Genomic DNA, 15,155 nt, shown 5'->3' with positions numbered 1-15,155 from the left:
GGCACCCAACCTCCTTGGGGGGCACCTCCCACTTCTCCCGGGTGAGCTGTAGCTGAGAGTGGAGTGGGTGAAGGTGGTTTCCAAGAAGATATCCATGTCCCACCCCCAGAGCCCTTGGAGGGAGTAGGGCCTATGGGCACCTGCTTTTGCACTTCTGCTTCCAGAAGTTTGAAAGACTGGACTTCTGTTGTATTCGGCCACCACCTGGGTGGCCGTTCGTGTAGGAGACCCTGGGGCTGCAGAGGCACCTGCGGGTCATGCTCCAGGGCATCAGCAGGGGACTTGGCTTGAGACCGTTTCCAGTCCACGAGCTGCAGTTGGGAAGAAGCAGTTTCACAACAGGAAGCACCATTTTATTTTTAAATTCTGCTCGACAAAGAAAGGAGAGCTGTTTGGGGGAGCTGCAGACCAGCACTCTGCAACCCCCAGCTTTTTGCCTGAAGATTCTCCTTCCTAAGCCCCGAGGCAGGCACTCTGACAACAGGGCTGTCATTTCACAAGGCAAGGCCACCCTGAACCTTGGCTAGAGGGCATGGTGGGCCCACCTCTGCAGACACGGACACAGGAGGACAGGCTGCCCAGCAGGTGGTAAGCCAGTCGGGAACCAACTTGCTGGGTCTCCACGTAGTGACCCACTTTGCTTCCCCACCTGTGAGATGGAGACTACACTGCTGGGGCTGGGGGCTGAGAAGCTGCACCCCACCTTCTGTTCTGAGGCTAGTGACAAAGGTGGAACAGGGAGCTGGGGACACGGGGTCCACTGGGAGCTGCTGGCCAGGCGCTTGCCCCCTACTAGGCCAGCCCTCCCCAACCCGCACAGCCTGCCAGGAGGGCACCTTTGCTGCTTCTGGGACAGAGCTCCCATGCCCAGGGAGCTGCATGCTGCAAGGGAGCTGTGCCACCCCAGGGCGAGTCATTCATTAAAGATGGGCGGGTGCAGCTACGGCAGACTCCTTTATTTAGGATCACCTTTTCCTCCTGGCTCTGGCTCCTGACAGGTCTGGGAGACCAACATGAGCAGTAGTGCTGTGTCCCCGTCAGGAGGCCAGGCTGCTTCCTGAGAGGAGACCCTGTGTCTGCTGGTGAAGCCAGGCTGGGACACAGCTTTATCCCCACCTGCACATGACCTCCAACTCTGCTTTAGAAATTAGCTCTTCCACGCTAAGATTTACAATAAAAATAAAATCATTTCTTCTGTAAACTATAGTAAAAAGTTTGAAATGTCTTAAAAACGGTGTTCCATACAATGGAAAAAGGCCTTTGCTCTTTTTGGGTGAAAGGAGACCCAAATGGGCTGAGGCGGGTACAGGCGCTGTGGGTGACGCTGGATGCACCTCCCCGCCAGGAACAAAGCTGCTTTCTTTCCTTGGCCTGGCCCGGCCCGGCTCGGCTAGGACACTAGGGCTGCTCTGTGGCCGCCTGGTCCTTGGCAGCAGCCACCAGCTCTGCAAGGGCTGTGAAGCTCTTTATGCTGCTTGTCTGCAGGCCCATCTTCTGTATCTGCAAAGCCACGAGAACAAGTCACACACTGCAACTGAGACCCCTGAGAAACCATCGGCGCACCCCCACGAAGCCAGAAGAGGGCAGCTCCCGAGGACCTGCAGGCACTTCTCCAGAACAGGGTCAACCTACTGCAGAATGTTTTTGGTCCAAACACTGCATGCTAAGAGGCCGGTATGCTAACTGATCTCAGCCCATCAAATCAGACAGACGAGGGCAGGGGCTTCTTTTGAGAGCTTTGAAAAGAATTCTAAAAAGAAAATTCACAACTAGAAGTAAAATGTGAACTCTTCTGAAACTGTAAGTGGAGAATTTTCAAACAAGCACTGGCCTGCTTTGCTTTCTCCATGTGTCACCATGGGATGGACTGAACATACTGGTGCTGACCTACTGTGGTGACCACAGCTACCGAGTGCCCATCAGGGCCTGCTTTTGTTCAGGAATGGGGTGTGCGCACAGATGTGGAAGGAGAAGCCAGGCAGCACTCGGCACCTCGTGGCTGGCCCGGCACTGTCCCCCTCCCCCACCTCTCTGCTTCTCTTTCTTTCTTTGGCTTATTTACTTTCCACGTTTCTACAGTAAACTTTCGTGCCTGTAAAAATACACCTCTCTTATGAAATGTGACAGGCAATGGACTTTGCAAGAGACATCTGGGAACTGAGAGCAGAAACTGAGTTCCGGGGCCTGGGGCCGGGTAGGGTCACGGGGCTCACGGAGGCCTTAATCTGGCAGAGCTCTTGCTTGAGGAGCTGCTGCTTAGGGAAAACCCAGGTGGGGGCCACATGGACACCTGCAAGCTGAAGGACGCTGAGGATGTGTGCGGCTGCACGCTACCCACGGTGCCTCCCCACCCATGGTCCATGCCGCATCAGCCACCCCTGCGGCTCTCCACTGTCTTACAGAGCTTCCCTCACCAACCAGGAGGGAAGCAGGCAGTGTGCAAGGCCCACTTCCTGTGGCCACAGCAGGCACTGCCTGGCTCTCTGCAGCACAGGCCCCCTCAGGCACGGAGGCTTGGGCGCGGCACCTGCAACCTGCACCCTGCACAGCCACCAGCACTCTCGGCACTCCCCTGACCCCCAGGTGCAGATCCTTTACCCCAGAGCCACCTGGGCTCCTCTCGTCAGCCATGGGAGAGATGCTCTGGTCTCGGCAACAGCACATGAGCTCAAGGGAGCTCCAGGTCCCTGCCAGGCCCTTGGACCTGGGCTAGGGATGCTGGTGCTGAGGTGGCTGCTGGTACCTGCTCGCCCAGGTACTCCACGTCCAAGGCCAGCTGCAGCCGGATCTTGTCATCATCGCTCATACCACCACTGGGGCCCACAGGGCTGGCTGCAGCGGTCCTCCTAGCTTGCTTCAGCCTTTTCAGACTTGCCTCCATCTTCCTCACGGAGCTCAGCACATCTGACACGGTCTCACAGTATCTGGGCACAGACACAGGTACCAGTGAAACCATCGTCCATACCGCCTGTAGTTGACTCTAAACAAAAAGGTTCTTAAGATAAAATTCATTTCCAAGAGAACCCAACCAGGGTAAATGCTGTTTCTGAAGACAGTGGGATAGGTCTTGAGTGCCCAGCACAGCATCACCTCAGAATGGGACTGTGAGGACTTCAGGCTGAAGAGACTGACGGGCCCTGTGCCTTCACACACCCAGTGGACACCTGCAGCACAACCCAGCCCAAACCGAAGGGAACAGCTCATCTTCTGGAGTGTAAGACTATCTCAGAAGCTTAAGTAAAGTCTGCCCTCCAAATGATCTGCAGGGAGTTTTTAAATTACAATTAAGTCACATTTCTAAACTTGTCCATAAGCTGGTCATTTGGCATTTGGAATACATTTGCCCACAAAAACATTACACATGTACGTTAGGCAAGTGCTCTTCTGCTGAGCTGCACCCCAGCCTCAGATAATAAGCTATTTGTGTGACTCGGTGCCAGCCTTTGAGGAGCAGCAGATCTAATTAGACAGGAAGCAGTGCTCAAGGGTTGGGGCTTTAGAAACCAACATGTTGGCTGTGGGCGCGTCTAAGTGTGCATTCTTGTTCAGATTATGGGTCTCCCACATGCATAAACTTTCTCAGTGGCACAATCAGAGCTTGTGCTAGACAGACAGAGCTGAGGATAGGAAGGACCTGGACAGGGCAGAGGGGCAACAGCAGTAAAGACGGTGGCCAGGACGTGGGGCTCAGGGCACACAGGCCAGCTTGGTGGTGGTCTAGGTGAAGGACAGTGGCTCTGAGCTGAGTGTGAAGAGATGAAGAGTCTGGCCGAGGTGCCCAGGGGCAGGCAGTGCTCTGGTGGTCTCACTGCGGGTCCACGTGCAGCCTTGTGACGTGCAGGGCCTCCTCCTGAGGCTCCGCAGCAGGGCGCACCTGTGAGTGCTCTCGGAGAGTGCTCCTTCCAGCCACTGCTGCATCAGTGAGGGTCTGAGCTTGTCCTTGTATCCACTCTGGAGCTGGTGAAATGGCTTCAGTGCACTCTCCATGTAAGAGGAAGCTGTGGTGGGGACCTCCTGCAGTAACGTGGACAGGGTGTGTTCCAGGTCAGAGTCATGCTCCATCACCGTCCTCCCAGACACCAACAGGAGGTCCACAGAAAGATCAGGGGCAGGAGGGTGGCAAAGAATGCAGGCCCACCACCTTAGGCTCTGCTCCCCGGAACAGTACCTCCCAGATTTCCTGTCCAAAATATCCAGCTAATGTCCTGAAACTCAGGTTGATTCTACAGGTGGGGCGGGGCTGAATTCTGACCACAAGAGGGCACCAGTGTGGCTCACCAACAGATCAGGGCTTGAGGAGCAAGCATGAGAGACCTATAACCCTTCCTAGACTCGGTTTCTCTACCTGTCAACAAAGACGCAGCACGCCCATCCCAGGAGCAGTGAGTCTGCGTACAGTGCTCACCGTCGTGTCTGAGCGGACACACTGAACAGCCCATAGAGCAGTAAGGGCGCTGGCGCAGCACTGAAAGGAAGTCGGGTCTCCCCCACTTCCCAGGAGCCTCAGGTCAGACGGAAAGTGCAGACAGAAAGTGCTTTTGCTAGAAAGGCAATCCCTGCACACACCCCAGATGGAATGTGGGCAGGAGACTGCTGCTAAGGTCAGCTCTGCCACAAGGTCCTGCAAGCATCCCCAACAGCATGCCAGACAGAAGAGCAGTGCGGTAGTGGACAGCAGCCCACTTAACACAGGCACGGCCCACCATTCCACAGCCCTGGAGCTCGCGGAAGTGAACTAAGAGACAGTCAACGAAGTCTGAAATCTAACTTTACAACAGGAAGAAAAAAAGTCAGAAGGAGGATTATGTGAGCCCTACTAAGGACAAAGTGAGAACAGAAGTGGGAAAGTGGGGTTCGGAAGGGAAGCTCAGCACTGGACCCCCAGGCCTGCTGTGCCGGGACCACACACAGAGCAGCACATGCCGCTTTCTGTCCCATAAATGCCTTCTTTTTCTTTCTTTTATTTCTTGTGGTGCAGGGCCTGCCTATGCAAGTGCTTACCCCAAGTGGCCCTGACACACTTTTTAATGTGGTTTGTCCTATCTTACTCAGGAGACAGGACAGAGCAGGTTGTTAAGGCTGCAAGGTAAGTCCAAGTATCTGGGAACATGTGACATGTTTAAGTAGGACCTTAAGATATCAAGATGCTTTCTTTTGAAAGGATCTTTCCAGAAGGCCAAAAGGAAGCAGAGAAAGTGCACTCTCTCCCAGTCCGCCCACCCACCTCAGCTGCACTGTTGGGGTGCCTGGCCACCACCTGCCTGGCTCTGAGTGGCTGGATGAAGTTCTCTGGGGGTCTCACTGCACCTCACCTGCATCTGCAGCCCCCCAGAATGCTTCCCACCTCAACCTCTTTTGGTGAATGACACTGACCTTATTGGTTCTTCGATAAAGCCGGGGGACCTCCAGGGCACCTTTCAGGTAACTGAAGCAAGACTCACTCAGGTCTTGGATGACCCTGCTGCTCAGGGCAGGCATGCAGGCTGACAAGGAGCTCCGGGAGTCCTCCAGGGCCGCTGCAGAGGAGGAAGGCAGGATGTGGTCACTCTGCTCGGCCCGGAGGCCAGCATGACTGTAAATACTACCACAGTATGCAATGTGTACTACCATAAATCAAGTCAAATTATCAGAATTAAACACTAGGTCTTAGGGTCAAACCCATAGACTAGCAAAGGAAGTGCTGATTCACATATATCATGCAGTCTCTGAAACTTCATCTTAAATTATCACTTATTCCAAGACGTGCCGAGTCTGAAGATCATTTTTACCTGAGATGGAAGAGAAATTCTCAAAGCCAATCATTTGCAGTTTGGGCTTAACTGCCTCCAAGAGCTCTGGCAGCTGAAACACAGACACGAGTTCAGTCACTATATGAATCAAGGCAGCAGCTGAAACGCAGACACGTGTTCAGTCACTATGTGAATCACGGTGGAGGCAATTCTACTCCAACTGAGTGGTGAAACTAGAGTGAGAACGTTCGGGGACGTGCACCAAGGGAACACGAGGCTCGGTGCTGTCACAGACAGTGGGACGGCCGGCACGGGAAGCCCGAGGGCTGACACCCGCAGGCCCAGGGAAGGCGCGAGAGCCTTCTACTTGCTGGCTGTGATGGCGAGAGCCTCTCAGTGAAGACCGAGGCTCGAGACGCACGAATACACTGAGTCAAGCGCATAAGGCGTCAGACTCATGGAAAGCAGAATCGTGGACACTAGATTTGTCCTGTGAAGTTCTTTAAATGTGAAAAGCAAAAAAATATGGGACCTATATAGAGAAAATGGAGAGATTTTAATAGGTCAACATTTTCAAATGTCACTGAAAACATTTGGGTAAGTGAACTAAAAATAATGAAGATCTAGCCCACCACAGGTCATGCCAGCAGAGGTGAGCTCACTAACACCGAGCAGCGCCACTCTGCCCAGGGTCTCCCCACTGAGAAGGGGCAGAGGTGAGGTCCACACGGCACCAGGGCACACTGGCAGAAGCCTCCCGTGGAGGTGACCTGTGAGGACGGCTGGGGAGGCCTGGGGAAGGCGAGACACACCAGATGTTTGCAGAATGCCTGGGACACCACGGTCCCAAGGTCTGTGAGGCCAGAGGAGCCTGTCTTTGGCACAGCCCCTGTATGAGAAACCTGGGGTTCTTCAGGGACAGGTGTACCTGCTCCTGAAGCCTGTCTAGGTCTGCGACCACATACACCAGCTGCGTACTGGAAATGGACACCACTGGCTTCTCCTCCGCAGGTCCCCTTCCTTGGTCTTCGTTACTTCCTTGGGAAGCAGAAGAGTCTCTGCTACCAGCTACCAAAGGCTTTTTGATCTCCTTGGCACTTTCGTTAGAAATGGGTCTGCGAGAAAGCTAGACACAGTTCCAGTGGTTACATGCTTTCAGGCTAGTAAGACACAGGAGTGTTCACATACGTGTAAGTCGGCAAGTCAGCATGGAATGCTGGCTGTCTACCACGTGTGCAGCAGAGACGGACTAACGCAAGAGCTACGTAACTCTCAGAGATGGTGACCACCAGAGCTCACGCAGAGGGGACAACTAGCTCCCAGTGTCTGACACTGAAGACAGCAGCTTGCAGCCCAAGCCCTGCAGAGGCCTGGCAAGGCTGGTGCTTGGCCCTCAAGGGCCACACTTGCCTAGCATGTGTGAGGCACTGGGTTCAACTCAGCACCACATATAAATAAATAAGTAAAATTAAGGTTCATCAACTAAAAAAAAATTTTAAAGATAGCTGTATTTTGATTTCTAGTCACTTGCATTAAAATAAATATATGTTTTAATGCAGAGGCCCTGTGAAGATTTCCAGTTTTGGGAGGAAGCGTGGACTGGTCAGGGTGGGGCTCTTCAGTAAGAAACACAGAGCACATGATACCAGACACCCAAGGGGCAGCTGCCAGAGCAGAAGGCAAGGCAAGGCGAGCTGAAAGGCCAGCCTACAGCCCATGGGGCATCTGAACCCTGCTGTGCATGTGTAAAGTCTGACTCGCCTGTCCTGGGCAGAGATGAGATGCAGCGAGAGCTTACCTCATTGGCAAAAACGGAGAATCGCGCCACGATCTGCAGAGTGAGTCTCCAGAGGCGATGCGCCAGCAAGGGCAGGAACATCTCGTCCGACCAACACTTCTTCAGGCTGCTCCACGTTTTGTGAGAAGCCAAGAGGCAATACGGACTTCCAGCTGGGGAAGAAGCAGAGACTCGGGCTTTCAGTCAGCTGTGGCTGTGGCCTCACGCTGGGCCTTCAGGGTGTATGAGCACGGCACGGTGAGCTCGGGACCCACGTGCGCACGCTCATGCAGTCGGCTTCTGAACGCTGCAGGGAGGCCGCGGAGGACCAGGCAGCCTCGTCCTCCTGCCTTCAGTGTACCTGGTACCACACCCCAGGCAGGTGGGTGAACAGCAAATGCACCTGGCATCTGGAAATGCCTCCCCACATGCACGTAGCAGCGACTCAACAACCAGCTCCAGCACGGCCCCGCCAGGCAGAGGTCTGTCTGAATCCGTCCTACTTGCTGTCTACTCCTCTCCTCCAGACCCAGACAGCAAGACACCTACACACGACCACCTTGGACAAGGACCCATGGAACTACGTGGAGGCAAACAGGGTGGCTGGACTAACAGCGGACAAAGCTGCCCAGGGAGAGCAGACATGGACGTCCAGGAACCCAGCACCCACATGCTGGCCTTCTGTGGTGCTAGGAATAAGTGACAAGGCTGACAGGGCACGCTCACGTGTTCTGAGGTCTGCACACCTATGGTGGTCGCCTCCAGTGTCCAGCCTGGGGCTGCAGGCCGAGCACATGCTCCTACAGGGTCATTCTTGGGGCCCTACACATCGCCATCCTCAGGAGGAAGGAGAACTGCAGCAGCCTGAGCCCCAGGTTGCAGCCCCAACAGGCTGTATTCAGCACCAGGGACTCTGCTTCCTGCTCTGCAAGCACCTTTGACCCTCTCTATGGAGCAGTTCCATGAGCCAAAAGATGTGGCTTCTTTTGCCTTGGGTGGTGGCGGTGGGGGGCATTGTCCTGAGTGACAAGAAGAGGTCAGAGTGCTCTTGGGGACCAAGCTTAGCTAAGGGGGTGTGGCTAGGGAACACCTGCTGCTCCAGTTCTAATAGGTCACCTGGCGCTTCCTCCAGTCCGTCTGTGAGCGCTGCTTCCAAGGATCCTGCCACTTCTCTGAAGCTGAGAAAAGCAAGGACACAGGTCAGTGCCAAGGCACTGCCAGGGCCCTTTTCCACCCACCCTCCTTGTCCCCCAGAAGCAGGGCTCCCACCCACAAGCCTGAGGGAAAGGCCCCCTGCTCACTCGGTCCTCTGCCGAGGACTCGGGAAGGAAGTGGGCCTGGGCTCTGCCCGCTGGAGCCTGGCTGACCTCTGCTCAGTCTGGCACCCAGGACACTTGTGCACTCCACTTCACTCTCCTCCCAGCAGGAATGTGCTGACCCCAGAGGCGGCTACTGACTGGGCATGTGCTCAGAAGCGGCTGCGCTCTCGGGTGGGTTTGGGCAGCAGGGGGACTGACCGTATCTGGAAGTAGACAGGCAGGTTCCACTTGCTGTTGAAGCTGTGGTAAGCAGGGTGTGCGCGCAGCCGTTTCACGCTGGCCTGCGACCCACACTGCCGCTCAAACCTCCTCACAAAATCCATACTGGTGGTGTACTTCTAGAAAGAACAGGGGTGCGACTCAGCAGCACTGGGCGCACACAGAGAAGGTCAGAGGGGCGGGGGCTCGGCACGGCGGTCCTGGGCCATGCTCAGGCCTGACCCGGCCACACCCAGGGGAAGCCCAGGTGCAGGATCCTATGTCCAGAGCTGGACGGTGCCAGTGCTCTCACCCCACTGGCTTTCACAGACGAGACCTGAGGAGTACTCTGTGAAGTGCAGCCCACAGCAGGCACTGACGCGAGCCACCCAGCTGCCTTCCAGCCCCACCACCACCACTCCCCACCAGCAGATGAAGCCAGGGGCAGGAGCCAGCTGCTCAGCAGAGTGCGGCTGCACAAGGCTCCTGAGGGACCTCTGTGTCTCAAGTCCCCACGCCCTGAACTAACAATGCCAACGTCAGTTCACAAAGGAATTGTAGCCAGCAGAAATACAGGTTTGTAATTTCTTTCACCTAGATCTGGGCAGCACTCAGTGTCCCTGAGGGTGGGCAAGGTGAGTGGCGTTGAGACAAAGGAGGCCCCTGTGAGGTAAGGCTCTATCTTGCATCCGATGGCCACCAGAGGGATAAGGGTACTTCCCTTTCCACAAGACACGCTGCTTTAGCCCACACCTGGAAGTACTTCTCAAAGTGGAAAGACGTCTGTGGAAATGTTACCGACCAAAGCTCAACACTGGCCTGGAATTCTGCAGAGTTCCCTCAGAAGGTTCATGGCTGAGCTGGGACACTGCCCGAGCCCAGCATGGTCCCCATGACCCAAGGAGCACAGGAAATGCAGAGCTCCCCACACTGCTCCTGTGTGAGCTACCACACTCTGCTCCGGGCATCTACCTTAAGAAGCCCTACTTTTTAACATCACAAAGTTGTCATCCGTCAAAAACAACACAAGCCAGAATGCTGTAACATGAGGCCATTAGCCCAGAGTCACTTCCCAACAAGAACGCTAAGGACGTGCTTCTCGGCTGCTTGGAGTCTCCCAGGGCCCAGGCTCCACACTCACCACAGGCCTCTTTATGCACCCGATACCAGTGAGCAGATTAGGCAGGCAGATCAGAAGGAGAAGCCGACAAACTCCCAGAAGTCATGGTGACCACAAATGAAAACTCAAAATACCAACACATCTGAAGAAAGACTCGGTGAAATCAAGACAGGGTCTGAGGATCCAGAGCAAGCACACCCACAGGACAAGGGAGAACAGCCGGCTCCACAGAGAGCACTGCGGGGTGGCAGGAAAACAGGACTGGAGAGGAAACGGATGAATCCACATGGCGAGAGGTGCCCGCCTTCAACTCAGGAAGCCCAACAAGCCTCAAGTATGGCAGATAAAAGTCCATATGACGCACGTCACAGTGAACTTAGCACACCAGACTCAGAAGACCATTCAGTAGCCAGGGAAATGGCCTCAGCCGGAGGGGACGGCATGTTTCACAGCTAACCCACTGAATGTCCAGTCAGTTCCATGAGCTGATAAGTCCACACCCAGCAAAACCCCTCTCCCACGGAAAAGTAGTACAGCAATTTCCAACACGCAAAGCTGTCCTCCACAAGCCTCACCACACTCTCTGACATGATTTCAGGAAGAAGGAAAAGCACCCAGGGAGAATGGGCTTCCTCCAAAGAAGAGCAAGCAACAGCGGAGGAGCCCTGGATGTGAGAGAAGAGCCAGCCTGGGGTTGAGAACATAGGACTGGCATGAAAGGCCATCAGGAGGAGGTGAAGACCCCCATCCAACTTGACTCGGGTACCTACAGAAGCGAGAGCCTGTCCACCTTCCACCAGGGTTAGTCAACATACGCAGAGAAAAGGGCGAACAGCCGCAATAGTAGGAGGGAAAACGCAGAGTGAAGCAGGAAAGCAAACCCCAAGTCTAAAAAATAGAGAGGAAGATAGGAAGGAGGGGAAAGGAGGGAGGAAACTCACAGAGAAGCACAAAAGGAGCCTCGATCCCTGCTCACTGACCAATGACTTCTGAAAAGACAAGGCCTCTCCCTGGACAGGAAACCCAGAGCCCGGCTCCAGGGAGGAGGGCAGAGGCACCAGGAGGCTGGGCAACAGCAGCAGGAGCGACTTTTGCAGTCTTAGCCAGGAGATTCTTGAAAAGACAGAAAGGCAGAACTTCCTATTTTTGTGTGTGTGTGTTTTAAGGTAATATTCACTCAGCAACTCAAGTTTTTGTTTGTAACACCACAGAACCAAGAATGTAGAAGAGAACACGCTGTTTGCTCTGAAGTCTCAGGCCAACGCCTTCGAGAAGCAGGAGGGGAAGTCACCTGGTGGAACGCATCAGGGTCCCCAGGATTGAAGAGCGAGGGCAGCTTTTCTTCCAGTCCCTGTGCGATTTCTGGCCAGACCGAGTTCACCAAGAAGTCGTACCCAGGAACAGGGGCGGCTCTCTCACTGCAAAAGACGAGCAAGGATTCAGTCAGGGCCCCATAGCCTCCACCCTGCGGTTTCTCCTAGCAGATCCTTGCCCCAAGCCCATGTCCGCCAACTAGCTTGTCTCCAGACTTGAGTTTCTACTTCACTCCTGGATCTCTGCACCGCTGAGGACCCAACGCCTCTCCTGGGTGCTGCCTCCTGCCTCCTGATGTGGCAAACCACTGTGCCCAACCAGGACCACCTCCCCCTCCAATAGGCCTGATGCGCGTGTTTTGGGAAAGAGGGTCTCAAGCCACAGGCAGGCAACCTCTGCAGTCAATGGAACACCACCAAACCTGAGCACTGCAGATTAAGCTAACTAACCCCCTGTCCTGAAGATCACCTTTGCTTCTAAAAGCCTATGGCAATCATCAAGATCCCGATCACAAAGCTTGATGCAAAACCCAGCAGTGTATTAATGCGCCTGGTGTGTGTGTGTTTTGCTGTCTGTAGCACTGGACGGTGATTTCCAATTCACAACCGTGGCACTGAGATAAAAGCACACGTTTCAAGCCAGTGAGCCTGAGTTGCGGTGGGGTCTCAGGGCAGACCATTCATTCCTCTGTGCTGTGGTTTTGTCTTGAACAAGGGTGCACACCAGTGCTGACCGCGCAGGGTCACTGCAAGGACCGACATTTGTAAAAGCACTCAGGATGGTGCCCTGCACCAGGGGAACCTGTCAGTCCTGCTGAATGAAGACCCGAAACACCTCCAGCCCAATGCACCCCACTGCCTGCCCCTGGATGCTGTGCACTGAGCAAGACACTCTACTTTAAGGTAGTCTTCCCTAAAAATGTTAGGTGGGGCTAGGGATATAGCTCAGTTGGTAGAGTGCCGACCTGTCAAGCACAAGGCCCTGGGTTCAATCCCCAGCACCGCAGGAAAAAAAAAAAAAATTCAGAAGATGGATGGTCTCATTTTGGTAAACCTGGGAATTTAAAAAAAAAAAAATTTTAGATATTGATGAACCTTTATTCAATTATTTTACATGTGGTGTGAGAATCAAACCCAGCGCCTCACACATGCTAGGTGAGCGCTCCACCACTGAGCCACAACCCCAGCCCTAAACCTGGGAATTTTATAGCTAAGTTGCCACGCTGAGCGGGGACTCAGTGTTCTGCCAAGTATTACACAACAAAACCCTTTCACAGCTGTCCTCAGCAGAGCGCATCCAGACTGCAGGTCAGCACAGAAAGTGCCTCCCTGTCCAGGGGTAGCTTCCACAAGCCCATGCAGTTTGCCCGAGTCCTGAGGAAGAACCACTGTGGACACGGGAGGTGAAGGCAAGTGCCTGCTTCCCTCACGGCCAATGCCACGTGGTGATGTTTACAGACCCTCAAGCAGAACAAGACTAGCTGTTAGGCAGCCGAACTGAACTACAGACACCATAACGTAGCCAACGTCAAGTGACAAAGTCACCAAGTAAATGTCTAACTGGAGTCCCCCAAGGAAACGTTAAGACCTGCAGGATTAACAGTGGACACAGGGACCGAGAAGAGCTGGTGGGTCATTTTCAAGGTCAGTCCTGAATGCTGCAGGTGCTGGTTTCCAAGTTCTCGGGGGAGACAGTGGAAACAGAACAGACAGGGAGGCAGCAGGCACAGCGAGCCCAATGCCAGGAGTGGAGCGGGCAAGGCCCCCGCCTGCAAGGCCTGCACAGAGATGCACAGGGGAAGGTGAACAGCAAGGGCCAGGAGGTTCCTGGGATTTCTCAGGCTTCTGTGTGGAATCTGCCACACTGAAACTGCAGAGGAACCTATCAAAGCTTGGGTACTTGACATGTGGGGACCAAGACTAGCCTGCTATATCTGTTGACTGGATGTTCACAACTGTGGCTTGTTCAAGTCTGTATCGTGTCTTCTACTGAATGCTTACCCCCAAATCCAAGCCCAGCTCAATCCTCACTGGCCCCACGAGGCCTCACGCACTGGTGCAGTGGACGTGGCAAGGCACTTGAGACGCCAAGCAGAACACTGTGACTTCACGAGTTTGAGATGAACTACACTGCTTGTCCAGGGAACCCCGGGCACTGGTGCCTTTCATCCCTGCACTCAGCACGACTGGGCGGCTGTGTCTCCTAGGCCCCCTGTGAGGAGGGTGGGCCTTAGAGCAGGGTGGCCTCGGGGAAGAGGGACGTCAGCCCACAGAAGCCAGGCAAGGTACCCGGGATCCAGAGGGCAGGACTGAGGTTGAACATGAGGACAAAGGAGGGGCTCCTGGCAGAGATGGAGTCTCAGCTGGGGCTTTACCAGCAGCAAGGGTTCAAAGGGAAGGGCAGGCGTGACCAGCCACCAGAGCAGGGCTGGGACGGACGGCAGCACCGTGTGGCTGCCAAGCGTGCAGAGAGCAGACGGACAGGCCCAGAGCAGCAGGAGGCTCCTGCACTGGTCCATGAGCTGGACCCTCCCCATCCACCTTCAGAAAGAAGGCCCTGTCTGGGATCCCAGGACTCCAGAAAGCTGGACAAGAGACAGGGGTCTGGACCACAGCAACAGCTAAAGTCATGGCACACTCAGGAAAGTGCTGCAAAGTCCTGGGACTGACGAGACAAGAGGGGAGCTGAAGACAGCCTCACAACTGGCATGAAACGCGCTGAGCTGGACTGGGACTTACACACCGTGACACCAGAAATCAGAAGTGGGCTGAGGACAGGTGAGGAGGGGAAAGAGGACAGGCCCTGAGTCTCAGCTTCATGGTGACGTCCTCCTCTGTGAACAAGGCTGTGGCCCCTGCCTCACAGCACTGCGGCAGAGCCACGAAATGAGCAGGCTCCCGGGGACCCCGCTCCTGCAAGCTGTCCTAGCCGGCACACCAGGGCGGAGCCGAGGCACGGCCTCAGGTTACCTGGAGACGGCGCCTCCTGTGACTTCCCGGAGGAGGCGGCAATGGTGGGGGACAAACTCCAGGAGCTTATCGTACATGATCTGAAGGCCGTTGGGATGGGACTCGACAAAGTGCTCCACAATCACCTGGGAAAAAAGCATTTTAAAAGCAAAGTGTAAACTGCATACGGCACAAGAACCATTAAATAAAACACCTCAGAAATATGCCCCCCGGGCCAGCCCCTCCCCACAGGCACGTTTTCTAAACAGTAAACACAGGTCATGCTCAAAGTTGTAAACATGGCTGTGGCTCTGACCAAGGGGCAGTGTTGGCCAGGTGACAGGGACTGGCCCAAGCCAGTTAAGTTCCCACATTTTCCTGCTTCCTGCTGAGCTTCAAAGAAAATGATTCCTTTAAAGAAAAGTGTTAAGTCATGTTTACAGCATGGGGGTCCCTGCAACTCCACACTGTCCTGCCCCGGCCTCTTCTGTCCTCGTTCAGCTCTGGGCGGGGTGTGAGTCAGAGGTGGAAGAAAACACAAACTTCATTTAATTCTGCTATAAGGCTGAAGTCAAAATGGAAGACTTTCACCCTCAAGGCACACGAGCACAAACCTCTGCACTCTCTGCACTTGCTGAGCAGAAAGAATGTCATGTGAGAGGTGGAGGACAGTTCCCACCCACCACAACCTCCGCACGCCATGCTGCTGCGCCAGGCCACCCCCATGGCAGCCCAGCCTCTGCAGCGGAC

General features: G+C 54.7%; 1 protein-coding gene across 3 annotated transcripts in view; it reads right to left on the bottom strand.

Annotated features, from left to right (window-relative positions):
* Positions 1-331: 331 nt before the first annotated feature.
* The window catches only part of Cog2 (component of oligomeric golgi complex 2), a 35,627-nt gene continuing 20,803 nt past the window's right edge, over positions 332-15,155 (bottom strand). For 2 of the 3 annotated variants that reach the window (XM_047519881.1, XM_047519883.1), the window contains exons 8-18: positions 14,427-14,551; positions 11,435-11,561; positions 9,024-9,163; positions 8,623-8,684; positions 7,528-7,679; positions 6,658-6,855; positions 5,769-5,841; positions 5,374-5,516; positions 3,875-4,014; positions 2,744-2,924; positions 332-1,500 (exon numbers count right to left, since the gene is read on the bottom strand). In XM_047519881.1, the coding sequence (XP_047375837.1) occupies positions 1,399-1,500; positions 2,744-2,924; positions 3,875-4,014; positions 5,374-5,516; positions 5,769-5,841; positions 6,658-6,855; positions 7,528-7,679; positions 8,623-8,684; positions 9,024-9,163; positions 11,435-11,561; positions 14,427-14,551 (1,443 nt within the window). In that variant the 3' untranslated portion in view covers positions 332-1,398. The remainder of the gene's footprint in view (positions 1,501-2,743; positions 2,925-3,874; positions 4,015-5,373; positions 5,517-5,768; positions 5,842-6,657; positions 6,856-7,527; positions 7,680-8,622; positions 8,685-9,023; positions 9,164-11,434; positions 11,562-14,426; positions 14,552-15,155) is intronic. The other variant, XM_047519882.1, reaches the window with a different exon arrangement.

Source organism: Sciurus carolinensis, chromosome 12, assembly GCF_902686445.1.
Source record: "Sciurus carolinensis chromosome 12, mSciCar1.2, whole genome shotgun sequence".
Classification (NCBI taxonomy): Eukaryota; Metazoa; Chordata; class Mammalia; order Rodentia; family Sciuridae; genus Sciurus; species Sciurus carolinensis.
Note: the sequence above shows the minus strand (reverse complement) of the source record. Positions and strands in the feature narration are given on the sequence as shown.